This window comes from Podarcis gaigeae (assembly GCF_964106915.1).
Source record: "Podarcis gaigeae genome assembly, chromosome: 10".
Taxonomy (NCBI): Eukaryota; Metazoa; Chordata; class Lepidosauria; order Squamata; family Lacertidae; genus Podarcis; species Podarcis gaigeae.
The window spans coordinates 33,616,291-33,643,816 of record NC_139686.1 but is presented as its reverse complement, the minus strand read 5'-3'; the positions used below and the strand labels follow the sequence as shown (position 1 = coordinate 33,643,816).

The 27,526-nt window shown below is 38.7% G+C and overlaps 1 protein-coding gene across 13 annotated transcripts in view; it reads left to right on the top strand.

The window, feature by feature from the left end:
* The window catches only part of CNOT4 (CCR4-NOT transcription complex subunit 4), a 54,660-nt gene that overhangs the window by 17,338 nt on the left and 9,796 nt on the right, over nucleotides 1-27,526 (top strand). For 4 of the 13 annotated variants that reach the window (XM_083698623.1, XM_083698621.1, XM_083698627.1 and 1 more), the window contains exons 3-11: nucleotides 1,583-1,780; nucleotides 3,499-3,585; nucleotides 4,895-4,996; nucleotides 5,238-5,363; nucleotides 6,801-6,925; nucleotides 9,830-9,985; nucleotides 14,909-14,966; nucleotides 15,230-15,479; nucleotides 16,837-17,334. In XM_083698623.1, coding sequence (XP_083554749.1) covers nucleotides 1,583-1,780; nucleotides 3,499-3,585; nucleotides 4,895-4,996; nucleotides 5,238-5,363; nucleotides 6,801-6,925; nucleotides 9,830-9,985; nucleotides 14,909-14,966; nucleotides 15,230-15,479; nucleotides 16,837-17,334 — 1,600 coding nt within the window. Of the gene's footprint in view, nucleotides 1-1,582; nucleotides 1,781-3,498; nucleotides 3,586-4,894; nucleotides 4,997-5,237; nucleotides 5,364-6,800; nucleotides 6,935-9,829; nucleotides 9,986-14,908; nucleotides 14,967-15,229; nucleotides 15,480-16,836; nucleotides 17,335-27,526 lie in introns of all 13 variants that reach the window. The other 9 variants (XM_083698620.1, XM_083698626.1, XM_083698628.1 and 6 more) reach the window with 3 other exon arrangements.

Here is a 27,526-nt window from a genome sequence, read left to right as displayed (position 1 = left end):
ACATGATGTATCTTGTCCCCTAAGACTTTATCTTGGGGTTCACTGTCAAACCAGGGAGGAATATGGAGTCTCTTTAAGTGAAATATTGATCTTCGTTCGACTTTTGAGTTCTATACTTTCCACAAAGTATTCTCCTGAACTCATGAATTGTCAGAAGTCAAGTACCACTGTAAACATCAGTTTAGTGGTACATATAACATAGAGCAAAACAGTATCCTCCACTTCTTCCAGCCACAGCTGTTTCCAGTCATCTCCTCTGAAATCTGCAACAAGTGTCTCGGTTGGCAGGGCAAGTGGGAATAGGGTGGTCAGACAGATGAAAAGACTTTCCTTTTGTCATAGGAACTGTTATCAGAGCAACAGGCAAAAAGTGAAGCAGGTTTCTATGTAAGATACCCAGATAAGTAAGATACATTGCCACTGTTCAAGGACACATTCTAGCCAAGCAAAAGAGCTGGAGGAGAATATGGAGTCGGGCCAGTGAAGGGTGTCTGAGTCCTGATGATGACCAGATTAGAGAAGCCTGGAAGGCAGCACTTGGCCTCTGGGCCTGAGGCTTCCCACCTATGGTTTTCTTGATATGGTCAAGGGATTAGGGACTTTTATCCTTTGATGGAGCACATGGGATGGGCATCTGGCAACATAGCTGGGGCACTTTAAATGTTGTTTGCTCATGAAAAAGCAATTCCCACACTACTTGTGCTAGTATACTTGTGGTATCCAGTTAAGTGATGCTTAGTGTACATCCATTGAAATAAACTAAAGTTCATTTATTTCAGTGGGTCTAAGTAAGACTTAGCCAGGTGCCACCCTAAAACTGTTTTCAGTTTAACTTCTTTAAATGAACAGATGTGTTTTGGTTATTGCATCATCTCTATCTTTTTTCTAAATTTGCACCTTTTCTGCAATGTGGTGAGGTGTTTGAAATCTGTAGATGCTCATTAACTACTTCACTAGAATATTTGTTTTGAATGCTTCTGATGACCCAGCTGTTTGAACTCATTGACCTGCTAAAGTGGGTCACATTTCATGTGCCAGTGGTGGTTAAAGAGAAGCATGTGTAAAAAACTGTTGCCTTGCATTCCTTTAAGCTTTTGATTTTTTTTTAAAGGTATTAATCCGCATGGTATTGTCATTTATTGTGTTTTTGTGACAAGTTACTGTTAGTGTTTTATCATGACACTCATACTCGTATAATATCAACCATTATGTTTTCAGATGCCTGCTTTGAAACAAGTTTACGTCTAATCACTATACTCTGTTTTCTGTATTCTATAGAAATGCACCAAGCTTCTCACAATGAGAAGACAGGTAATGGCAGCCTATCTACCATTACCTTTATCTGCTGCTGCACAATTCAAGGGAGGAAATGTCAGCCATCTTTGCAAAGGATGATATCAAAGTTTAAGAAGCCTCACTGGCAGAAAGTGCACACCTATTCCTTGGTGGGCTCAGATTTATTTGAAGCCATTGCTTGTTTCTATATCATTCATATTGCATCTATTGCAGTGGGCTTGAGGTTTGCAGGAAACAATGATGTGGAAATTATTAATCAAGGCTTACCCACTTTTCTTTTTATTAGCCATATCCAGAAGATCCAGCAGTGTATAAACCACTCTCCCAAGAAGAGCTGCAAAGGATAAAAAATGAAAAGAAACAGAAGCAAAATGAAAGAAAACAGAAGATATCAGAGAATCGTAAACATTTGGCCAGTGTACGGGTTGTACAGAAGAATCTTGTATTCGTAGTAGGGTTATCCCAACGCCTAGCAGATCCAGAGGTAAGCAGCTGCCAGAAACATGAACTTCCTATAGAATAAGTGTATCCTGAACTTCTGCTGCAGTTATTATAGTTGCCAAATAAATTCCTACTCAAATTAGTTGATTCTTCTGGGCTTTTCAGTGGTGTTCAATACCACCAACCCAGGGCTGTGGACCCATAAAATGATGCCAGTTGAATTCTGTTATATCCCATGGTCATTAGTCTGGGAATCCTGGTTGAAAAGTCATCCATACGCTGATGATACTCGGCACACACACTCTTTTTCATCAGACCCTAGGAAGACAGTGGACACTGAACTTGAGGGAGCAGTGTGTCATTGAATATGCAATAACAACCCTAATAAGATAAAAATATTGTTGATTGTGGGAACCAATGAATCTGCAGTTTGTTGTATAGCCTGCCTTGGATGGGGTTGCATTTGCTCTAAAAATGGAGGCTTTCAGCTTTGATGTGTTCTTTGATCTGGAACTGCTTCTGGTTGCTGGGCTGGGACCGCTTTTGCTGATATACTAAGCTGCACTTACTTGCAGAAGACAATTCTGGCCATGGTAAATTCATTCTGAAGCCTGCTAAAGCATCAACTTCAGTAGTATGACTTTACATGGGGCTGCTCTTAAAAGCTTTCAGAAATTTAGGTTGGTGACACTATGACCAGACTATCTTAAACTGGTCAGTGAGACATATTACTATGTTCTCAATCTGCAGGAGTGCTATCAGGATTTTCTGGGCCTGGACCATTGTATTGGGACCTCTGATCTACTCACAAAAGAGGACATTTTCATATTCAAATTTTTGTGCCCTTTTGCTGATAGCTATGCAATGAATTGTTAATTAATGCTTGCACCATAGATCCTGCGCAGCAGGAGACACGCCCAATTCCTCCAAATTTTGAATTCACCATGCTTTTCTTTAACATTCACCTATGCTTACTGTGTAGTAGTATTTCAGAAAATAACTTCTGGGGACTACCTGATCTCAGACAAACCCACCATAGGGAAGATGCATTCTGGTTGATAAGGAAAAAGCGTATACCAGAGGTTCCAAGTGCTACAAAATGAGATGGAATCAGGAAAAGTGCACCAAAGGGGAGGGGAAAACAGAAGCTCTTTAGGATCCCATGAATTTCTTTCTCTTGAGGCTCGCAAAGCGCACTCTTCAATCACAGTTCTGTCTTTATTCATTGGCTAAAAAACACTTAAACACAGGAGCAGACAGCCTAGCACATTGCTTAGTAGGGTACCTGAATATCTTGCATTATACATTTATTTCTAGGAGGGCTAGATTTTTTAAATGAAAGCTCATAGTCTGGGGTCCCTGCTGGCAGTGGGCCTGTTAAATTGGTACCCACTTGGCATGCCTTTCAATCTTCACTTGGAATTTTATGTGATTTATGGACTGCAGGCTGTTAGAAGAACTCATTATAATACAGTGTTGTTAGACTTCAGGAGAGAGAATTGAAGTTATCTGCCACTAATTGTAGGAAATATGGTATGTGCTCAGTACCAGTTGCGTGCCTGGGTGGAGATCCCTGCGCCGCTCCAGTTGACAGCCCGAGACCAATGTTTTGTATAGTTCATTTGTAACTGCTTAGCAATTTTCCATTGCTTGCTTTGGTTAAAAGATTTTTTAAAGGGAGCAAAAATAGTTAGGCATCCATTAGTAGTCTGAGTTTTGTCTGAGCTGCTTCTTAATATTGCTTTTATATCTTCCAAACAGGTTTTGAAAAGGCCAGAATATTTTGGGAAATTTGGTAAAATACACAAAGTTGTAATCAACAACAGCACATCATATGCAGGCTCACAGGTAAGATACTGATTTCCCCTTGACCTAGGTAAAAGGTGGGTGTTTAGCTGGAGTTCCAACAGTTTCAGTTGCATATGGACAACTCATTTTTGACATCCTTGGGTCAAAAACATTCCATACAGGAACATTTCGGCAGCTCTGTTTTTGTTTGCATGTACTAATAACCAGAGTCAGATTAATTCTACAACGTAGACTACCCAGCAGTAAGGTGTAAACTGCCCCTGAATTTCTACAATTAGAATGTAATTTCAGTTAAGTGTAGCCTATGAATGCATTCCCCTGCAAACATGTGTCCAGATCTTTTCATTTGTTCTGTCTGGAATGTACCTTCCTTATTATTGCCGCTTTGTACACCCCTGTTCAGGAATGTAGTTGCATTCTAACTTGAAGCACCCCATGATTTACTATAGCTGTTTTGCTGGTGCAGAAGCTGATATACTCGAAATATGTTATAGTTTTTCACTAAATAGAAAGATTGTATTGACTTCTGGGTGTGCATTATACCTTGGTGAAGATTTTTAATTATACCCTAATCTGGTTGATATGCTATTGTCATACTAATGAAAAAATTAATTCCTATTTCAAAGTATATGTTACTTTTTCATTCAAGTTTGTAAGTAGGAAAGGAATATGTTACTTGGAATGCTTAAGTTTTTAGAAGTTGGCTTCAAAATGGGTAGAGGAGCAAAGAGCAGGCAAAAAGTTAACATAATTGTAAAGAAAGAAGGGAATCCAAATGCATGGTAAGGATTTTGGAGTAAAGCTGTTGTAGCCTTGTTGCTATGAATATCAGTGTACAGAGTTGGGAAACCATCAATTCAAACCTAACTTCAGCAAGCCCAACCTTGTATGGTATATAGTTGCTTCATTCTACTGATTTTACTCATATGTTCTGAAGAAACAAACATAGTTTCCTCACTCTGAAGCAAGGAACATAGTTTTTTTTTTAAAAAATTAGGTTTTGCATTCCTGTTGTAGCAGACATTGCCTTAGAAGTATTCCTTTGTGTTTGTTTTATGGATAGGAGTGCCTCTTAAAATGGTGCTTGCCAGGTGGAGTATTTAGAAGTACTTCTATGACAAAATGTGTTTTAAATTTGCTGTCCGATTAGTCACAGGCACTTCTGTAATATGTTTAAACTGATTATTCAAATATTGCAGTAATAATTACTACTGCACTTTTGCAAATGAATCCTTTGCCGAGGGCTTCTTATGTATTAAGTACTTCAGAATTTTGTGAAGTTCAGTGCTGCATTATAGGATGACTGATAAACTGACCTATGCGCACACACTTTTTTTTAATTATCTAGGGTCCAAGTGCAAGTGCATATGTAACTTACATCCGGTCAGAAGATGCACTCAGAGCCATACAGTGTGTCAATAATGTGGTAGTAGATGGAAGAACACTTAAGGTAATATGAATGTATGTGTTTGTAACTATATAAGAATAAGGTTGTGTGTGTGTGTGTGTGTGTGTGTGTGTGTGTGTGAGAGAGAGAGAGAGAGAGAGAGAGAGAGAGACACGTAATGGCAAATGTCTATGAGTACATGTAACTGAGCACCATGATACCAGAAGATGGATTCTAAAACAGGCTTACTTCTAAAGTATATAGTTTGTTGTCCTTTATAGTTAATGTCTCGTTTCCCCCCCAGGCGTCTTTAGGTACCACAAAATATTGCAGTTACTTTTTGAAGAATATGCAGTGTCCTAAACCAGACTGTATGTATCTACATGAATTAGGGGATGAAGCAGCCAGTTTTACAAAAGAAGAGATGCAGGTATGTGTGTTGCAACCTATACCATGAAATATTACTCTAAATGCCTCATATTTCTGATCTGAGCCAGTAAATCAGAAATGAAACTACAGTTTCGATTTCAGAATGCGGTTTAGAGAATGCACGATCGAAGTATTTAAGGCAACACATGAGGAGAGTGGGAAGCATGCATACATGCATCATTTTATCTGTATGCCACCTTTCCATAGTTCAAACAATGCTCCAGGGGGCTTCCAACGTGAAAACAATTACATAGTTACAAATATAACAAAAGTAGTCATAAACAGTAAATAAAACATACCAGGAAGTGCACAATCAAGTAAAACAATTTCCACCTTAAATCATAATAAGATCTAAAAATAAAGATACAAAAATTAATATAAGCAAGAGCAACAATACCAACACACACACACTATTCTCCAACCTAAGGGTCTGTTCAGCTTCAGCTTTTGTAACTGGAGTCAGCCAGGGCCCCAACTTCCCAGGCCAAGTGGAAAAGGCCTACAGTGCAGGAAGCAGGTCTTCCAGGTCTCACAGCCAAGATGGTCCCTGGTTGACCATGGCAGCCTGGATATGTTCAGCCAGGATATTTATTTCCAAACTGGCTTGACTGTCTTCTCTGCTCCTTCTTTTTGAAATGGAGATAATGCCCAGGGCTGGATTGAGAGGAAATATAAAGACTTTGAAGCATTCTTGCTGCTGATTTGAAGTTCTATAAACTGAGCTGAGAATAAAAGGTAGCAGTTATGTATTATATAAATATAATATAATAGTAAATCTCCTACATTATCATCTAAAGGCGATGCACAATAAAAACAGCAAATTAAAAACTCAAAAAACCCTACATTTAAAAGAAATTAGAAACTCATGACAGAGATTCATTTATCCATCTGGATAAATGCACAAAAATGTCTATAATAGTTATCAAAAGTGCAGATAGTGGGTGCTTGTTGTACCTCAACAGGAATGCTATTCTGCAGAACAAGGGCCAGAACTCCGAACTCAGATCAACCCCAATAAGTATGGGCAGTGGTCAGGGATGATGGGAAATGTGGCCCCCCATGTTACCTCTCCTTCCTTTAACTTATCACTCTGCACCTTCTGAGCAGGTTACCTAAGAAACTGAAATGGGCATTGTGGGGTACACCTATGAAATGTGATCATTAATATGAATTGTTCTGAGGTTACCTTTCAATGAATTTAGAAATGTCTTAACCAGCTTACAGTAAACTCCCTTAGGCAGCATTGAATTTACATTCTTACAAAAGAGCCCAAAATGGTTGTCATAGTGTTGTGATTTGGTGGGACATGGACTAGGCTAGCTTAAAATAACCAAGCTTCTCTTATTTGAACACGAAAAATGAAATTTTGATGTAAAGATTTCACTGCAAATTGCCAGGTTGACAGTTGCATTATTTTATAACTTTTTTTCTACCCCAGGCTGGTAAGCATCAAGAATATGAACAGAAGTTACTCCAGGAATTATACAAGTTAAACCCCAACTTCCTCCAGCTGTCTTCAAATACAGTTGACAAGAACAAGAACAAAGTGACTTCACTACAGAGGTATGATGTGTAAGTAAAGGTTCTCTGTGTGTGCTCTTTAGTTTTCATCAAACCTCCCCCTTTACCCCTCTTTCTAAGCACTCTGCTTCACTGCCTTACTGCTTAAGCCAGCACACTTGACATCTTACTTCCTTTGCATCATTATACAGATGTATGCAGCATTTTCAAACAACTGTTTCAGCAGATGTTCCCATTAGTGCATCATTTACAATTGTAAAATAGTATGGTTTGGTGTGAAATAGCAGGGCATGTCATTAAACTGGAAATACAAAATACAAGATTTACTCATTTTAAGTACAACACAACATTACTATGAATGTGTGAGTCCACCTTGCCTTTAGAAGGTGAGAATGCCACAAAGGACTCATCTGAAAGACAAAGTTAGTGTAAAATGTTCTGACTCATTGCAACTTAGTTGAGATTTTTGTTTCAATACGTTGGCTGCTAATATGTAGGGTGCAGACTTTGACAGAGTAACATAGATTTATATGTCTGTTTAATGAAAGGTTGCTGAGGGTTTTTTGATTTAGCACCTATCTATTCCAAGTAACAATTTTAAGTGGTTGTCTATTTCTGGAAAAGCTTACATTACTTAATAACAGAAACACCATTAATATTTAGAATATGACATAAGGTTTGTGCTTGCAAGATACTTCTTGAGTTTGAATGGTAGTCAGACTACTATTACCTGTGGTTTAGCCTCTTGAACTATTAATAAGGGAAACCTAAATGAATGGGAAAATCTATTTGTGACTGAACACCTGAACTTTGTGACCATGGCAAATGATTTTGGTGAACAAGAATTTGCACTCTTTAGATCCTTCTTAATGGGGATCCTTTTCCAATAAGATTTCAAGAGCAACCTTGCTCAGGATCCTAAACAATTTTTCCAGTGTCAAATCTTAGCGGATCAGCATTGCCTGTTAAAGGAAAAGACAAATCTTGTATTAAGGAAAGTTGATACTTTGACTCTGGGCAGAACATCAGATCAGTTTTGTCATGTGCCAGCCTCTCATATGGATAATGATACCTTCTTACTCTCTTGGCTGTTGTATTAGTGTGAGCTTTGCGAGAGAAATACTGTTTCTTCAAGAGCATCAAAAGAAATAAACCAAACATGCAAGAGTCAAGTCATGTTTTCTCACTGTGTGTTCTGAGACCTGATGGAGTCACATCATAAGGCAAGAAGAAACAGCAAGAATACAATGTCTTTAGAAATGGCTACAAATTTGGCTCTGTCCAGTCTCTGCAGTAGGAATTTTTCAAGAACTTAATTACCATTCTTACAAAAAAGCCCAAGGTAGATTGGGTATGCATGACCATTCTATCTGGACCATAAAACAAAGTAGAAATAAGCTTCCTACTGGTTCATTCTGAATTGTCTGTGCTGTCTCAGCAGTCTTACATCTCCAGTGATTTATTTTATAAGATCCCAGTAAGCTGAAGAAACTGAATAAATGTTAGGTTCTTGCTATCCTCTTGTCATCTGTTTTGATGTTTTTTGCCACTCTTTGCTGTGAATCTAAGTTCTTAAGCATAGAGTTCAGCTTTGTTCCTGAAACAAGTGTCATCTAAGTGGCAAATAAGTTGGTTCTGCATTCAAAACAGAAAATGCATCTGCTGTATACTTCATGAAGATTTTCTTTCATGATTTCTTTATTATTATTTTTTCTGCTCAAACTTAACTTCCATTGGTCCAGAGAAAAGGCTGTGATTCCCACTGCTTTCTGATTTCATACAGTTCTTGTGGGCAGTAACTTGAAATGCTGACAAAAATAGCCAGTTTGTGAGTTCACTCATCAGTTACCAGCATTCAGATCTGGAAGAGATGTAGACAAGCAACTTTTATGTGGGTGTAAACTTTAGAACATGGTAGGCAAGCAGATAAGAATTACATGGCAGACTAATTTTCAACTTGATAAATGGAACTGACAGTGCCATATTTACCTTCTTGTAGTGTCTGTTTTATGGAACCAATCCTGAAATGCATGGAAAGATGAGGAATCAATATAAAAATTGAAAATGCAATCAATTTTTGTTAGTTACATCAGTGACGCTTGGTTTTAAAAAGCAGGGTGTGTCTGTTCCACATTCATTTTGAGAACTCATAAATTTATTGCATTTCAAGGAATGAATGGCAAAACAAGATACACATTTTGAAAAGAGCACAGGTCTCTAAACATAATCATTATAAGTTACAGTTCTAAATATCCTTCATTCCTTCCTGGGATGGTGATTTTAAAAATAGGGTGAAACTGAAGGACTAATTAGGAGAAAGAAACATTTATAATTATGTTGATGATAAATATTAATATTTATTTGCATATACATACAAAACCCAGCAGGGGAATGTCTGTTTAAAGATGTGATTCCCTGCTTCAGTTTACCTTTATTCATCCTCTCAAACAATTTTACACACCAAAAGAACCTTATTTAGTGATCTATGCTTATATTAGCCTGAGTTTTGAAACTTTGGGAATCAATATTTGAAACAAGGCAAATTGGGTAACTTAGAGCTTACCAGCACCGGTACAGTGATATTTCAGAAGTGTATAATGCCGGTCACATGGGGGAAATCCTCAAGGACAAAGCTTGGATATAGCATATGAAGGGTAGGGGTAACATTACTCATAAAACTGGAGAATGTTGGGATGAAAGAACAGTTTAAGGACCACATGTCTTGGTGGGATTCACCTAATTAAAAAACAACTATAAGTGTAAACAGCCTGCCTGGTGCAAGAAAACAGTTTCTTTCTACAGTCTTAATAGCAGACAATAACTTTTCTGTTGAAGACCTCCATATTCCTCTGCACAGTATATGGCATGAGGAATAATTTTCCCAGTGTTTCACTATTAAGATTTTCTACATAACTTGAACTCTCTTTTACTTTCACCTCTTTCCAGACCCAACAGTAATAACAAAGATGCCTGGCCATCATTACAGAGTTCAAGTAAATCAGTCAACGGCTTAACTATGGAACACAGGAAAACGCCTCCTATTTTAGAAAATGGCACAGACTCAGAACACATGACTCCAGATGGTCCAGATTCAGATTTCGGGTAATTGTGCTGCCTTTTATACTTTAGTTAGCTTTCTTTCTCTCTCACTGATGTGGAGGGATGATTCTCTAGCCTCTGTCAAGAGAGCTGGATTCAAGTTAAAATGGTTGGCCTGAACCACTAGGTGATGCCTAGGTGGGGGGACTGCACATTATTTTGCAATGGGCAGTTTGTTCAGAAGTCTGTGTCTAGGCCAGAAGATGATTTTTAAAGGTAAGGGTTGTGGAAAAGGCAAGGCATTTTGAAACAAGTTTCCTTCTGCGTCTGTGTTCTAGCAAACCACGTACCTCACTTCAGCAAACAATTTTTAATGTTCTTTAAGAGAAAAAGTTGCATAGTAGGAACTCTCATCTTTTGGGTAAGAGTCATTTAATTAATTGTCTTGAATACTCTGATCTCAGTTGGCAGATCGAAGTACATTACACTCTTCACCCAGGCATTTTGTTAAGCAAGTATGGCACTGGATTGAGATCCATCAGCTTTCCCCTCCCTTTAGACTACTAAGACTACTTGAATTTGTGTTTAATACTGCAATATGTTCCTTACATCATAAGCATCATTGTGGGGCTTTTAACAAGTTGGATTAAAAATGCAAGTTGCATAGCACAGCATATTATGCTTTTGAATTGGGAATACTGATGTGTAGTGTTGCAGTGTGGAAACTGCTTTCTTAGGCTCTAGTTTCCCACCTGTAATAGGTTGAGGTGTGGGAAACTGGTCATATAAGTTGCCTGACTCCATTGTTTCTTCTTCTAGTGTTCTAGTGTTAATGAGGCACCAGAACACAGGAGGTTACTTCCATGTTGCACCAGTAATGTATGAGCTGGGCCTAAGAAGCTTATTAGGAAATAGGGTAACTCACTGAATACCTTGTATTCTTGTTCTAACATTGACCTAATATTTCAGACTTCATCACTAGAAATCATTGCAGACATCAGCACTTTTGGAAGTAGAATGTCAATAGAAGAGCTTTTCTATTTAGAAAAACATCCCATTACCTAATTTTGAAGCTGTCCTGCTGAGAAGATATCTGCTTTAGATATTCCATTGTGGATTACCATAGCACTATTGAAATGTTGTAGTAATGCTTTATATGAAGCTAAGCATCTCTTAGGCTCTTGTTTAGTTATGAGCCTGAAAAAATGATCTGAAAATGTTCTACACATCTGTAGTACTGGTTCAGCTGACCAGGATCTAAAAGTCCACACAATGAATAGGACTTTCTCATCTTTCCCCACTACTGTCTCATCTTCCTCCACCACCATCCCACAACCACTCCTGAAGGTTAAAAAACATTTCAGAGCAAGATTTAACATGGTACAAAAGGACTACAGTTGAAATAAAAAATTGGCAACCTTTCCTCCGTGAGTGGAAGAGCTTTTTACTCTTACCTTAAGAATCTTTTGGTTCCAGCCTTCGCCTGTGGCTAGTCTTATGCCTAAAATGGGCTGATTTGGTACTTTTGAAACCATATTCAGCGCTTCCTCTAAGTGGATCATAGGTCTAATCCAGATATCAAGATTTTCAGAGGCATGCTATCACAGACTTAACAAGAACTCAAGCCTATTAATTAGTAAAGGGGTTTTGAACATCTGGAAACTTCTATGAGACAGCTGTGTTTCTGGCCGCAGGCCTGAAAGACTGCAATATTTCTAATAATGAGAAAATAATTAAGAAATAATTAAGTTTTGTGTTTGAATAATTAATTTAAAAGTTTCAGTTCATTATGAGTGTTAAATAGTTTTACACAAAGAAAAAACAATCTGTTTCACCTAGTTTTACTCCATGCTTTGCTTAAAATATATATATAGTGTTAAGTAGGCTGAAACAATGTAATATATACATTTATATGTTTCCCTCTTTGCCTGTGGACTTAAGATAATTCAACAGATATTGAAAGAGTAGTGTTCTGCCAAAACCTCTAAAATGTAGGCTATAGCTGGAGTATAGTGGTTGTTTGATTTTTGAGTTTGTATGACTTAACAAACATAAATTCTTTTTAGAATACTTTCTTATGTTGACTTCCTGCCTCTGTAATTGATTCAGATGAGACTGTATATAGTCTTGGTTATCCAGTCCAATATCATCCACAGACACGTGAAAACAGACATATGTCTATGTGCTTAGAATTAGGAATGACCAGTATAGCTTTGAATAGATCACTAAATTCAGGGTCACACCTTACAAGTATCAATCTTAAAAGCAGGAAGTGATTCTGCTCATTTACACTCAATGGCTGAGATAAAATCAGCAAATGATTTACTTGCCTGCTTGACGCTCCCTCTTTTTTCTTTGTTACCTTTTAAACTGTTGGGACGCAGGTGGCGCTGTGGGTTAAAGCCTCAGCGCCTAGGACTTGCCGATCGAAAGGTCGGCGGTTCGAATCCCTGCGACGGGGTGCGCTCCCGCTGCTCGGTCCCAGCGCCTGTCAACCTAGCAGTTCGAAAGCACCTCCGGGTGCAAGTAGATAAATAGGGACCGCTTACCAGCGGGAAGGTAAATGGCGTTTCCGTGTGCGGCTCTGGCTCGCCAGAGCAGCGATGTCACGCTGGCCACGTGACCCGGAAGTGTCTCCGGACAGCGCTGGCCCCTGGCCTCTTGAGTGAGATGGGCGCACAACCCCAGAGTCTGTCAAGACTGGCCCGTACGGGCAGGGGTACCTTTACCTTTACCTTTTAAACTGTTAGGATTATGTTGTCATTCAGTTGCATAAGGGATTATGGTGTCTGCAGCCAGAGCACTTTACACAAAGTACTGGAGGCTGCAAAGTATACCATATGCAGGAGATTGGATAGAGCAAGTGTGGGAATATGCACTTGGGGCAAAACTAACAAGTTTGAGAAAAAAGGAGAGGAAATTGGTCTTGTTTTGTCAAATATTGTAATTAATTCGAATGTCTTTGCTTATCAATCTTATGTTTTAGGGTGTTTGAATTTTTTATGTTTAACTAGTGCAGAAAAAGAAAATATATATATTGTTTTATATATGACTATTTTAATAGATGCTCACTTGGTTGACATCTTAATTGAGCTATCCAGTTTGACCCCAAGATCTCCTTCCTGATCAGTCACAACCAGTTTGGACCTCATAAGTGTATATGTAAAGTTAGGGGTTTTTGCTCCACTATGCATCACTTTACACTTGCTCACATCAAACAACATTTCCCATTTTAATGCACCTTCACCTAGTTTCAATATACCTTTTTGGATCTCCTTGCAATTTCTTTGTTTTTAATACTCTGAACAACTTAGTGTCATCAGCAAACCAGGTTACTTCTGTACTTGCCCCTAACTCCAGGTCATTTATGAACAAGTTAAAAAGCACTGGTTACAGTACTGATTTTTGCATTCCCTATAGAGGAACAACCGTCTTATTTATTCCTGCTTTCTGTTACTTAACCAGTTGCTCATCCATAAGAGGACCTGTCTTCTTTTCCCATGACTGCTAAACTTGTTCTAGGTTCTTTTGGTGAGAGAATTTATCAAAAGCTTTTTGAGAGTCTCAAGTATACAATGTCAACTTGGATACCTCTACTTACATGCTTGTTGACACCCTCAAAGAACTTTAATGGGTTGGTGAGACAGGACATACCCTTGTGGAAGCCATGCTGCTTTTGCTTCAGCCTGACTTGCTCTTCTGCATGTTTGGTAATTCATTTTTTAATAATTCTGCCCACCAGTTTTACTAGACTAGATGTTAAGTTAAGCTGCCTATAAAGTTCCAAGTCCTAGCTGGATTCTTTTAAAACAATAGGTGCTAGCTACATTGAGCAGTTTCCAGTCCTCTAGTATGGAGGCTGATTTTAGGGACAAATTACATATTTATATTAGAAGATCAGCAATTTCACATTTGAACCACTGAGGAAGCTCACTTGTGTAACCCAGATGCTTTGGTCATTGGCTGTGAGACGCTTTCAGTCTTAAGGTCACATAGCAGGCAGATAGTTTCTGAATATTTGCATTTGTCCATCAGTTGATGTCCAGTGGCTTACTGCAACACCTGCTGGGTTTGTCAACAGATAGTGACAGTATATTATATTCCAGTTGAACTGCCATATCAGCCAATTCATTTTCTAGCATCTTGGTGTCTTCTAGTGTCTCAAATGTTAGCCTTACTTAATACTGCAGGTTGTGCTAGCATACATTTGCAGCCTGAACCCAGCCAGTGCACCTTCCATCATGCATGCCTGGCCTGATCCCCTTCACTCACTTAGCTTTTGACAGCACCTGATCTGGTATCTCTCCTTGTCCTGCTGTCACCATTCCTTCCTCAACTCATTCTTTTCATGGTTTTTGTAATTGCTGATCTTATTCCAAGTTTTGTCTTGTCCTTTCCTGGCTCTTCCTGTTGCTCTGCGGTTCTGATTTTGGGTGAGTGGATGCATGAGCGGCTGGAGCTTCAGTTTTGTCTCCTCTTGTGTTTAAGTGAGAGGTTGTGACAGCATTCCGATTGTCTTGAAACTGAAGCAGCACAAAGGAGAAGTGAGCTTTTCTGCTGTGGTGAATAATATTATTGGTTCATTCATTTTCTCTTTTACCTTTATTCCTTTTGCCTCTTCTCTTTCTTTAATGTCTCTCCTCTCTTTACAACTCAGTGTACTGAAATCTAAATTGGGGAGTCCTCTGAGCTCCATCAATCTCAAGTTGAGCACAAAGCTCTTATAAATAGATATGGCGCCTGCTTCATGGACACCAGTTTAATGTCGGGGGCTGATAGTAGGGGCAATAGACAAACTTTGATTGCTGTGAGGTTACACTGAGTACCAATGAACAAGCAGAATGTGCAAGATGGAGCTAATCAGCTTGTTGTCAGTTATCTCCATGAACTAGGTTTTCTAAAATTACTTTTTAAATTTATTCCTACAGTTTCAGGCCATCAGGCTGTGTCTTATACATTTGCCTAATAGTTTTTCTTTCTCTCTAGCACTATCGACAAACCTTCAGATTCTCTCAGTATAGGAAACTGTGATAACTCGCAGCAGGTAAGATTTGAGAACCAACGCTTTTTAACTCTTGTTAACTGCATACCCTTATATTTGCAAAAGGACTATATTGTCTGTTGAAATATTTATTTGCCATAATCTTAAATATACCTTCCTGCCTATCAGCTGCATAAGTTGGTTGCTTGATTAAAACTTTATACTAGCTGTAAAAACACATGTTATTTGGAAATGACCAAATGGTTGTTAAAAGAAGAAACTGTTTTTACTATACAATTGTAAAACTGTTTTCTTTTTCTTTTTAGATATCAAATAGTGACACACCTTCACCACCACCCGGCTTATCAAAATCCAATTCAGTCATCCCCATCAGTTCATCCAATCACAGTGCACGGTCTCCCTTTGAAGGGGCTATAACAGAGTCACAGTCTCTCTTCTCGGACAACTTCCGGCACCCCAACCCTATTCCAAGTGGACTCCCTCCATTTCCCAGCTCCCCACAGACTTCAAATGACTGGCCGATGGCACCAGAGCCACAGAGCCTCTTCACATCAGGTATAGTATTAGTTAGACAACCCATGCACGCAGTAGCTTGAAATAATATCTTCAGGCTCTTACATTTACTTATAGTTTAGCATGAACTTGACTGTGCTGCTCAGTACTCCAGTTTAAAGAACTTGTGAATATGTTACAATTATTATTTTGTAAAGTGCTTTACTTTTTTCATAGCTGGTGGAAATGTAGATTCAAAATAAAGATTCAAAATAAAGAAAACCTTACATAAATCATACTTTGTGCTTGTATGCATATGGTCATTGATGCTAATGAGCAATGAGACCAATAAGAACATTTTGCTTAAAATTACAAGCAGTGAGGCATTTTCATTAGTAACTGAACAGTGCTTCTCAATCAAGTTTCGTCATGTAGGATATCTCTTGTATTATCTAGCCTCTAGCAAGAAATATATGCAGTGGAAAGAGTGGCTTCTTACATTTAAAAGATGAAGAAGTGCTACTGTAATGTGTTGCAGAAGGTGGATGGGAAATTCATAGGGTTGGATCTTGAAAACCATGAGGTGCTTTTGCCAGATTTTTCAGCAACTTCCATAGTAGGCCCACACAGCCTCCACCTCAATTTTCTGAAGGAGCTTGTTACCTTCGGGAGCAGCTTTTCAGGTGAGACAGAAATGTGAAAATCCCAAGTAGAGGATCAGTTTAGAACTACAGTGGTGCCTCGTTCGGTCCGCATGTTTTTTCTTCTTGCGAGTTTTTCGTCTTGCGAAGCACGGTTTCCCATAGGAATGCATTGAAAATCAATCAATTGATTGTTTTAAAGCAAGGGAAGGGGCAGCGGGGAGAATCGCTTCTCCCCATTGCCGCCCCTTGGTTCAAAAGGGGTCCGGGGAGAGAGGGAAAGGCGCGCGCGCTTCCCCACTATCCCCGGAGCTTGCGGGGCAAGCTTCATTTTGCGAAGCAAGCCCATAGGGAAATGCGTCTTGCGAAGCGGCTAAGAAAATGAAAAACTCCTTCGTCTAGCGAGTTTTTCGTCTTCTGATGCGTTCATCTTGTGGGGTACCACTGTATAGGGAAGAAAAATGCAAAGATAAAGAAAGTTGCTTTCTTGCTAACTGTACACCACTAGAACATAAAGGATATTGTGAGCTTTAATCTAAAAACCAGTTGCCCCTAGAAGAGGATTTCCCAACCTGTTACTCTCCAGATATTTTGGACTACAACTCCAAGGACCAATGGGAATTATAATCCAAAACACCTGGAGAGTACCAGGCTGGGGAAAACTGCCATAGGAATGAGAATAACCAATTATTGGAAAGGGAAATCGGGTCAGTATTTTAACTCATATTAAGCTGGGAAAATGCAACTTTGTCTTTAATAACCTGTTTTAAATCCCACAGAAACCATCCCAGTATCCTCGTCTACAGACTGGCAAGCGGCGTTTGGATTTGGTTCTTCCAAACAGCAAGAAGATGACTTGGGGTTTGATCCCTTTGATATCACCCGCAAAGCCTTAGCAGACCTGATCGAGAAGGAACTGTCGGTCCAAGACCAACCCTCCCTCTCGCCCACGTCTCTCCAGAACCCTTCCCCACACACTACAACCGCCAAAGGGTCAGGCTCTGGATTTCTTCATCCTGCTGCGCCCGCAAATGCCAACTCTCTCAATAGCACATTTTCAGTCTTGCCACAGAGGTTCCCGCAATTTCAACAGCATCGAGCAGTTTACAACTCCTTCAGTTTTCCAGGCCAAGCCGCTCGCTATCCTTGGATGGCCTTCCCACGCAATAACATCATGCACTTGAACCACACAGCAAATCCCCCTTCAAATAGTAATTTCTTGGACTTAAACCTCCCACCGCAACACAGCACAGGTCTAGGAGGGATCCCTATAGCAGGTAAGTGCGCTGAGAAAGCATCAGTGAGCCTTCTTCATGCCTTCAGCTTCTCTAAATCAGAGTAGCGAGAAGGGGTTGATGGTATTTGGTACTGGAATTGATAATGTAACTATCATGATGGAAATGTGTTTTTATGCATTTTGGAAATGAAATGTTTAGCTTGGAATTTAGCCTTATAATGAGCTTTATAAGGAAAGTGGAGTATCGTATGTCCAATCATCCTTATTTCAAAAGTGATTTTATGATTTACATTGACAGTCTTGATCATGCTGTGGAGTTGATCTTTATTTTAAATATATAGTTTACTTAATTGCATAAGTAGATTACATTTTAACTTTTTTAAAAAAATGAATTCTTCAGTCCCGGTTCATGATGCTTGGCATGTATGGCAGGAAAAAGCTATTTTTTAATTTATTTTTTGAAGTTTTTGTATACTGCTTTCATACAATATATATCCTGGGGTCCTTGCACTTTCCAAAGTCAGCAGAATGGATAACTCGGTTAAAGTGATTAAAATTCAGTTTCCTTTTCACTCAAATCTCTCTTTTTTTAAATAATTTAAAATGCCTGAGAGAATAAAAATGCCCCAACCGGATGTCTGAAAAACAACAATGTAGGCACCAGATGAACTTCACTGGGGAGGGAATTTATCAACCAGTGTGCTGCCAATGCAATAGCTATATCTTTTCTCTCCATTGCCATTTGAACTCTATCATCTTCAATTGTATCTGAAATCTTACATTGATGAGCCAGTAAATTTAAAATTGTGTGAAAAATATTCTTTATGATCCTGTATATGAAGCCATCTGACACCTATACCATTCACTTTAATCCCTTGCCCTTCATTTTTGTAACATTTCACTCCAGCTGGCATTATTGTTTCTCACTGGAAGAGTGTACTTCGTAGCTGACACACACAAGCCTTTGTGGCATAGGAAGCATCACTTCATGATAATACCTTTTGGAATTTTAGAGCAAACTTCAAGTAACCTATTCCTTCCATCATAACTTGCAGTGGTCTTCTCCTTGGGATGTTAGTATTTTGGGAATCCATAGGATTTGCAGCTTATCATAAAATCTGTAACATGGTCACAACACCTGTCTCTTCATTCTGGTTACAAAAGCATTTCTTTGGCACTTTAGTCTTAGCTTTGACTCTTGCTTAGATATATAGTTTGAACATGGAAAAAGCTAGTAATTATGTCAGGATATAAAAACATGCAGAGAAGCATTTTAGATTCTCTATGTGACCCAGAAAAGATGTCCGCTAAGGACCCTCCCATTCATATTCCATTAGATAAAAGGGGCCATCACTGAACTTAACAATCAGCTGTGTTAGTGTGGAAGTGGTGTTTGAATGTGTGAAGTCTCTGAACTCTGGCCTAGCCTGAAAAATCCATTTCCTGCTCTTCAGTAGAAGAGAACTCTAGAGCAGTGGTTCTCAAAGGGTGTGGCACATCACACTGGTGTGGCCAGAGAAGATGGCAAGGGTTGCAGGAAGATTCAAGGGCAATCAAAGAAACACTTAACCATTTCAGTGTAGTATCGTGGAGTATAGTATCATTTGTTTGTTTGTTTGTTTGTTTGTTTGTTTGCAGACTATGGATAGATACCTTTTCAAAATCAAGCACTGCCAGGAGTTGCTTCTTTTTGTTCTCCAATTTATTTCTTATCAATAAAAAAAATCAGTGTGGCATGAGCAATTTTTTATTTTGAAAGTTGTGGTCCTGAGAAAAAAGTTTGAGAGCAATGAGTCAAAACCACCTTCTAAATACGTGGTATATTCTGAAGTAGAGTGTTGTAGTGTAGCTGAATGAAATATGTTTCCTACCCCTTTGATTTAGTAAACATTATGCTACTTGTAAAATTTGTTTCTTTCACTCCCATGTTTTTCCTTGCAACAACTCTGTGGGCTGAGGAAGACTGGTTAAGTGAGCTTCACAGATGAGTAAGGATTTGAACCTACTGCAATGCTTTGACTACACCACACAAACTCTTGAGGAACTCTGAACACAACCTACAGAAAACAGTGTTTGCTAATTTACTTACTTAGATTCTTAGCCTGTGCTATTCAGAGGCTTGATTCAAAAATAGATCTTTGAAGCTCTTTATTGTAGTAGTGGTCATAGCTGCTTTAGGGATGCTAGAAGACTAAAACAATTCAACTAATATTATGAAATATAAAGCTTCTGCAGTAAGTTGTACCAGGGACAGGCAAGTTGGTTGTATGGCATAAAACCTTGTGCTGAAAAGCATTAATCTCTTTCTGCGTGCATGTGAAAAGTTTATCAAAAAATGAAAAGCCTGGGATTTACAATTAAGTGTAGTAATTGCTAACACAACTTGGAAGTTGTGACTAGTTACCGTTCCTTGTTAGGTTATGGATATTTTGATGTTGAAAACATTGTCTCTAATGAGCATTCTGGCAGCTTTCAATATCTTAACTTTCTGCATATTGTATTAACCTTCCCCTTGACTCTCTTGAAGAAATGTCTTGGCTTTATGATGTATGTGCCTATTAGTTTTCCATTTATGCGCCCCATTTTAGGAGAAGACAGATGTCCTTAAATAATTATGTCATCTCTGACAGAGCTTCTAGCTTTCTGAGGCATAATATGCATGAAATATTTTTTGCTTTGCCCTTCTCCTGAATTTTGCACCTTTCTTATTGGATGAAAAATCTTTCTTGGCTTTTAGATTGGTCTTTGAGGTACTTACTTTTTTAACTAATATCTTTTATTTACAAATGGTGGACATCAGGCTTCACTGACTTAGCCATCAATGTGAGAAAGCTATCTTCAGATAGTTTAACAAATATTTTAGTAATTATTGACTTCTTTTTAAATCATAGGAACAGTATTTCCCAGTGAAAATACTGTTTTCAGCAGTGCTAAACTTGATTACAAGGCCAAATACACTGAATATGTTATCTAAATTAAGTCATAATATAATTAAGAGTTGCAAGGGTTTTTTATATTAGTGTGGGGATTTTACCTGCTAATTCAGGGTCAATATGCAGAAAGAAGGATTTTTTTTTGAATTTGCTGTTGAATTTTATGTTGGCAAGTTGCATAGTATGTGCTAGTGGACTCTCAATGTTGTTACATTACATATTAATTTTATTTATTTAAAATATTTATATACCACTCACATGCAAAATTTCAGTGCGGTGTACAAGAGGATCTACAAAAGAGATAAAATACAATTAACAGCAATACAGAATATTTGTAAAAATGAGTGCCTCATCTTAAAAGTGTAAACCATTGAATAGGACTGGCAACACATAAAAATCTTCAAGAGATGTCTGAATCTTAGAAGTGAGGCTGCCTGCCACATCTGCTGGAAGAGAATTCTCCAGTGGGGGAGCAACAGCACTAGATACCCAACGTCTCATGAAAAGCAGTCGGACTATTGAAACATGGGGGACAACTAACATCATTCCTCCAGATCTCAATGATCAAACTGGCATATAAGAACCATGGCAGCCCTTAAAGTACTCAGAATCCAAGTTGTACAGGGCCTTCTATACTAATATGAGGCTTGAGCCTTGCCCTGTAACATGGGCAGCCAGAGCAGATATTTTAGCAGCAGTATTACATGTTGCCCATCATCTCTTCACATCAACTATCTTAGGTGCTGTATTCTGCCCCAGCTGGAGCTTCTGGATCAATCCCAAGGGTGGCCCCACATAGAATGCATTTCAGTAATCTAGTCTTGAGTGCATGGTCTATTATGGCCAGGTTATCCCCATCTAGATATGGCTGTAGCTGACCGGGTGAAGCTGGTAAAAAGCCCTCCAAGCAAAAAAGGAAACCTTTGGTTGACAAAGATGTATTCAGCTGTCCCTCCAATCTATGTGCCTGCTCCATCAAAGGGAAGAAGAAGAAGAGGAGGAGTTTGGATTTGATATCCCGCTTTATCACTACCCTAAGGAGTCTCAAAGCGGCTAACATTCTCCTTTCCCTTCCTCCCCCACAACAAACACTCTGTGAGGTGAGTGGGGCTGAGAGACTTCAGAGAAGTGTGACTGGCCCAAGGTCACCCAGCAGCTGCATGTGGAGGAGCGGAGACACAGACCCGGTTCCCCAGATTACGAGTCTACCGCTCTTAACCACTACACCACACTGGCTCTGAATGCAAACCCTGCCCTCCAGGGACAAAGCAGCGCCTGGTGGAATCCTATTGCATAAGTGCTAGGAGGCCAAAATCACTCTCCCCCCACTCCCCAGTTCATTTCTGGATTTGACCATGCAGGTAGGAACGAAACCATTGTGATATAATGCCTTTTGATACTCATCCTGCTCAATGGTGTCAAAGCCATGGAGAGATCTAGTAAGAGTAATAAGGGTCACACTTCTCTGTCCTTCTCTTGATAAAGACCATAAATCAGGACAATTCAGTCTTAGAAGCAGGGGACACATTGAAGTGAATCCAGATAATCAGTATCATTCAGGAATACTTGGGAGTTGCTCTGCCACAACCTTTGGCACCACCTTCCCAGAAAATTAGCCCATTATGTTTCTAGGCTCTTCCAGTGTTATATCATCATTGACTTTTGTGAAATGTGTGGACTGCTTCAGAAGATAATTAAATGGCATCAGTCTTGCAACTCAACCCTATGGAGCTCCTCGTGTAGAATATGATGCGACTTCCTTCTTGTTCTTGAGTGCAGCTTTTCTTCCAAAGGAATAACTAAAGGAAGTATTGGGTGTTTTGTTTTGTCAGTTTGTATTATATGTGTGTGTGTGTGTGTGTGTGTATATATATATATATATATATATATATATAAATAAATATAAAAAAAACATAGTGTTTTATAGTTCTATCTTTTTTTTAAATATTCATATGTATAACACATTTGTACCCCGCTCTTCAGCCGTAAAAGCTCCCAGAGTAACAAGCAAGGCATTTGCTGCCCACAGGCTTACAATCCGAATGATACAACACAAAAGGACAAGGAGGGAATGTGTTGATCACTTTTTAGATGTCAAAGCAGCTGGCCCATGTATTTGGTCTCAATGTGTAACTCTTATGTTATTGTGAGCTTGCTTTACTACACTTCAGGGACCTTCAATGGAATAGCTTGCCTATTAACAGATTAGAAATGAACTTGGTTTCCAGTGACTGAAACTCAGCAATGTCCACTAGAGTCATTTTGTTTTTCTGGTTCATATTTTTCAAGCTTCTTTTCTGAGTTCTGACACTTGACTGGAAGCCTTCCTAGTTAACATCTGTTAATAGCCTGGTGGTCATGTTCCAACCTCAGTGTAAGCTACATATGTGCAGGGTTGGATGTTTGCAGAAGACATTGCAGCAGGTTATAGCCACAGTGCCATTGTAAGTCATGACCTCTAGTAATAGAGGGGATGCTGGCATATCGTTTGGATCTCCAAAGGTGAGCTGGGTCTGTCATGTATTGTCCAGTAAAGTATATGCGCTAGACCTTGCATTCATTTTACATTAGACTATTAATCTCTGTTAATTAGTTCATTTCCTGTCAAGTTAACACAAGATTATTCTATTCAAAGACTTTAAGGTGATCCACATTGCCATGCTTTGCATTTGCATCTTTAACATATTCTTAGGATCCGAATTTATTGCAAATATTAGATACTCCAGCAGGCTTTCTTGATTTCATTTCCATTGAGGGACCAAGTAGGTAGGGAGAAAGAAAGAACTCTGGTGAAGATGAGGCCCAAGTTCTTACAGAAATATATTTTATTTCCCTTTTTTCCTTATCTTCTGTCATCATTTCTGTCAAATTAAAATAAAAGTGAAAATCTGATTATTGTGTTCAAAGAGTCTAAGTAAAATTAAAGCATTAGAATTCTGAGCTGAACAAGAAGAGGGCTTCCCTAGGCACATAGTTTTATCTTTAGTATGATAGTTCATGAGGATCATCACCGTCATACCTGTTCATTTTATGACCTTTTGTGTTGATACCTTGTCATGCTCGCTCTTGTCTGTTTCTGCCATTTCTCCATTGCCAGTATACTTAGCAAACATTTAATTTAATTATTGCTGTTATGGAAATTACTGTGCTCAAACAAATAGCTGGCCCACAAGAGGGCAATCTGTGAGGATCTTTTATTCTCACGACTTTCCTGTTTCCTCCCACAGAATGTTGATTTATTTGCTGGTATATATGTGTCGTTATCTTATGAATGTGGCAGTACCTGTCAAGAAAGTCCTGTCACTTTGGGGGCATTGTAGATCAAGAGCAATGCTTAAAAATTAAGATATTACAGCAGAGCTTTAGAATAGAACTAGCTAGTAAATCTAGTTACCAGCACATAGAGATGTTAATGGAGAGATCACTCATTTTACTCTGCTATATTTCTATCAAATGTAAGGTATAAAAATGGGAATTGATTACCTCCCAATAGTGAAAAAAGCAAAAGCTAAATTCTGTGTTCTATTCTTTATAGTCCATGTTCTGTTTATCTGACCTTATGAAAAGCGGAATCTGGATTCCAATCTTTGCTTACAGAGCGCAGTGGTCCGCTGCTCTACATAATGGCTTAATAATTGTTACTAAGCACACAGTAGTGTTTGGGCCACTTTATTGACAAGTCCCTGAAGGCTTCGGTCATGATCCAGAGCTGCATGCACAATTGACTTACTTTCTAAGTTTCCCTTTCAAGTACCCCCTTGCTTTACTTAAAAACCATTTCTGCAAAGTTTGGATGTATTTATAAGATCTCTCCAGCATTTCTCCAAGGTCCCATTTCAGTTGCTCTCATGCCAAAGCACGTAACTTGTTTCTAAACACACTTAAAGTTTAAATGCTCTAACACACACTTAAAGTTTAAATGCTCTAACAGCATTTGTAGCACACAACGTATGTGGTTGGGGTGTGTGTGTGTGTGTGTGTGTGTGTGTGTATATATATATATATATATATATATATATATATATATATCCTGTCCATATTTGACTTGGATCACAACCTTAATTTAGAATTTGCAGGGAATGTAATTCCACCCCCCGAAACTCTTCCCTTTTTTTGAAACTCTTCAGTTTGAATCGTAATAAATGTAAAACACAACATAAAAACAGAATGACATATTTAAGGGTATGTTCATTGGTTTACAGAGTAATTGTGATGATGCAACTAAACCGTGGAATGAGAAAATATTTATTTCTGCTCCAGTGCATTTTGGTTTTTTAAGTGAGATGCTTTGCTTTTCCTGTTCTCTAAGCTGCTTTTTTATATTAAGCAACCTGTATCGTTTCCAAGTCTTGTACATATACAGCAGTATCTCAGATTACTCATTTGAACTTCAGTATAACTAAATCCTAAACTAGAGATGGGCAGTCAATGGGCCACAGTTGCGTTTTGGACAGACTGCCCAATCCCAGGAAAGTATGTGTATATAAAGATATCTGCATTCAAGGCCTTTGCACTTTCCTCGGCATATCTTTTCAGACCTTGTTAATTGCTGCTGCTTATGCTGTATAAATACCAAATTCCATATGAGTTGACAGTTCATAGCTACTTCAATATTATTAGATGTCAACATTGCTGATATTAAGATTTATAAGGAGATAGTCTAACAAAGGAAAATTACAATGGCATGATTGATTGATTGATTGATTGATTGATTGATTGCTCAAGCTCAAAAGTGAAGACACTTTCTATATGAATATGAAATGGCATCTTTATTTTGTCTTGATGATGCTTAGGGGCTTTTAGGGGATTTTCCTGGGTTTCAGTTGTGTGACTCGGTTTCATAGAGAAATATATAGTAAGGAGGATTTCCTTATTTGATAATCTTACCCAAAATGATGCTGAAATGTGAGTCTAAGAGAATTAACAGTATTTTGTGCATCACTCACTGAAAGAGAAGTGTACATCTGAATTCAGCTTTGGTCAGGTTAGTTCTACGGGGCACCTAGGTTGTAGATCTGCTCTGTTGGGTGCTGGAGAAGTGTCCCACTATCCAGCTGCCTGACAAATTCTGAAGTAGAGAGCTAGAATATCAGATTTGGGGCTTTCTACATCTAGAGCATGTACTTTACACTTTTGCTAAACTAAACTCAAACCCCATTTCAAAGGTCTGCTCATGTCAGTACATTCAGGTTGCTATAATACCATGGAGGAGTTTGGTTCCGGAGCCATGTAAGCTTTTATTGTGACGCTCTTACCTATTGGGATATCTTCCTGTAACCCAGCATCATGTTGTGTTTTATTCATCCTAGTTTAAAGTGAAAGGTGACACAGGTAAGCAGTATTGGACTGTTTAGCTATGTTACACTGTAGAGTAACTTACAGAATTGAATTGTCTTTTTTATCATTTTAGATGTCAAAATGCTTTTGTTATCTAATGAAGTTCTTACCAAATATAAAGCTGAAAGACTACCTGGGAACAGGTCCCAGAATTAAATGTCTACATTTACCATGAGAAATGAAGGGCAAAACACTTCAAAAAGAGAGCCATGAAATGCAGAATAGCTATCCAAAAATGGTGATGGCTGCTTGCTACACGTACATAGCAGTAGAAAACAGGTGTTGTGTTTTCTACAGTGTAACTTGTGGAGCAGCTTTCAGAATCTAGTACGAATGTACTTTACATTAAAAGTCTCCTTTGTCTGCATAACTGCTGAGGGGATTTATATTGCTAAGATACATTTTTTGTTTCGTTTGTAAAGATTGTTTTGTTTGAAAAGATTGCACAAACTGCCAGTGCTGGACTTCCGGTGCCTTGTCCTTTTTTCCTATGTTGATGTATTTGAAAACCCCTATGAAGCTTTTTCAGTACATTAGTTGTCATTGAAATAGTAATATTGAAGGGAAATATTTTTAAATTATTCAGTTATTCCAGAAAAAAAAACTTTAAAGCTCTCCCAGATGCAAAAACCAGAACCTACTGAGTACTAAAACCCTTTTCTCTATGTGAGCATACCACTTTGCTCTATACTGCTAGTTTATCTCATTCAGTATTAGCAGCAACATCTCTCCAGGGCAGTGTTTTCTCAGCTCTGCAGTCTGAGTTCCTTGAGATGTTGGGGATTGAACCTTCTGCATGCAAAGCAAGTCCTATACTACGGCCCCTGGCTCTCCCTGGGCATGGCAGAATATAGGGCGTCATACTAGATTTTCCTTTCCTTTGGACCAGTCACTTCCCGTTCATTGGTTCATAGTCTTAGTCCTACAAAATAACTGGCCATGCAAAACCTGCTTATTATCAAAGGAGTTTCCATGTACAGTATGGTATGTACCATATTTAATGGTATGATGTGTTCTTGGTATGTTTAATAATGGTATGTTCTTGGCTGAGTAGTCAGCCCTGGTCTGTAGGGTGAAGACATCAGGTGTTAAACACCATCTAACCCCAGGATCATTGGGTGGAAGAGTGTTTGAAATGTAATTGTTTCTGGAATGTTTTTAACTGAAACTACTCAGTGCACAGAGCAAGCATTGTAAAACTCAGTAGAACTTAAGCTCTAGAGGAGAAAACTAGTTGAGAGTAGGAGCCTATGGACACAGGATGTTCCTGATGGTTTAACCATGGCTAAACAAAACTGTTCCTAGAATCACTTATCATGAGCTGCATTCCCCTCTTTGCAGGAATACTTACTCAGCAGCAATAAAAGGTGGGGCTCAGTCTTCCTCCAGAAGGTAGGAGACAAAGGAGAGCATGATCTCTTACCCTATTCATACCAATTGACTATGGTTAAACAACTGGAAAAGTTACATGTGCATTGTCAGGAAGTGTGGAACGCTGGCCATGAGTGTGAAATGAAAATTTTAGCCTCTGCAGAAATTGGCAGCTGGCCAGTTTACATGGTGAATCTAGAGCCATCAGAGGTAGTATGCATAGGGAGTGTGAATGAACCAGAACCCTTTCGGTCTTTTCACTGTGTGCCAGACCGGTGTACTCCTATATTTCTCATTTTTACAGAAGTCAGTTTGAATAAGGCATTGCTAACTAGTGTTAACTTCCACCAGTAGTAACAGCTTCTGTTGTGATGCTTCCTTTCCAAAGCTCTTGGGTTATTTTTATTTTATTATATTTTTTTATTATTTATTAGATTTATATACCGTCTTTCATCAAAGGACCTCAGTGTGATTCACAAGATAAAAATAGATGCTTTAAGAGATGACGATAATCATTTTAACTTGGAGGAATACTTTACAGCTGAATCTTAAAATAAGCTAAGGCTTATTGAGCGGTGTACACATTCTAAC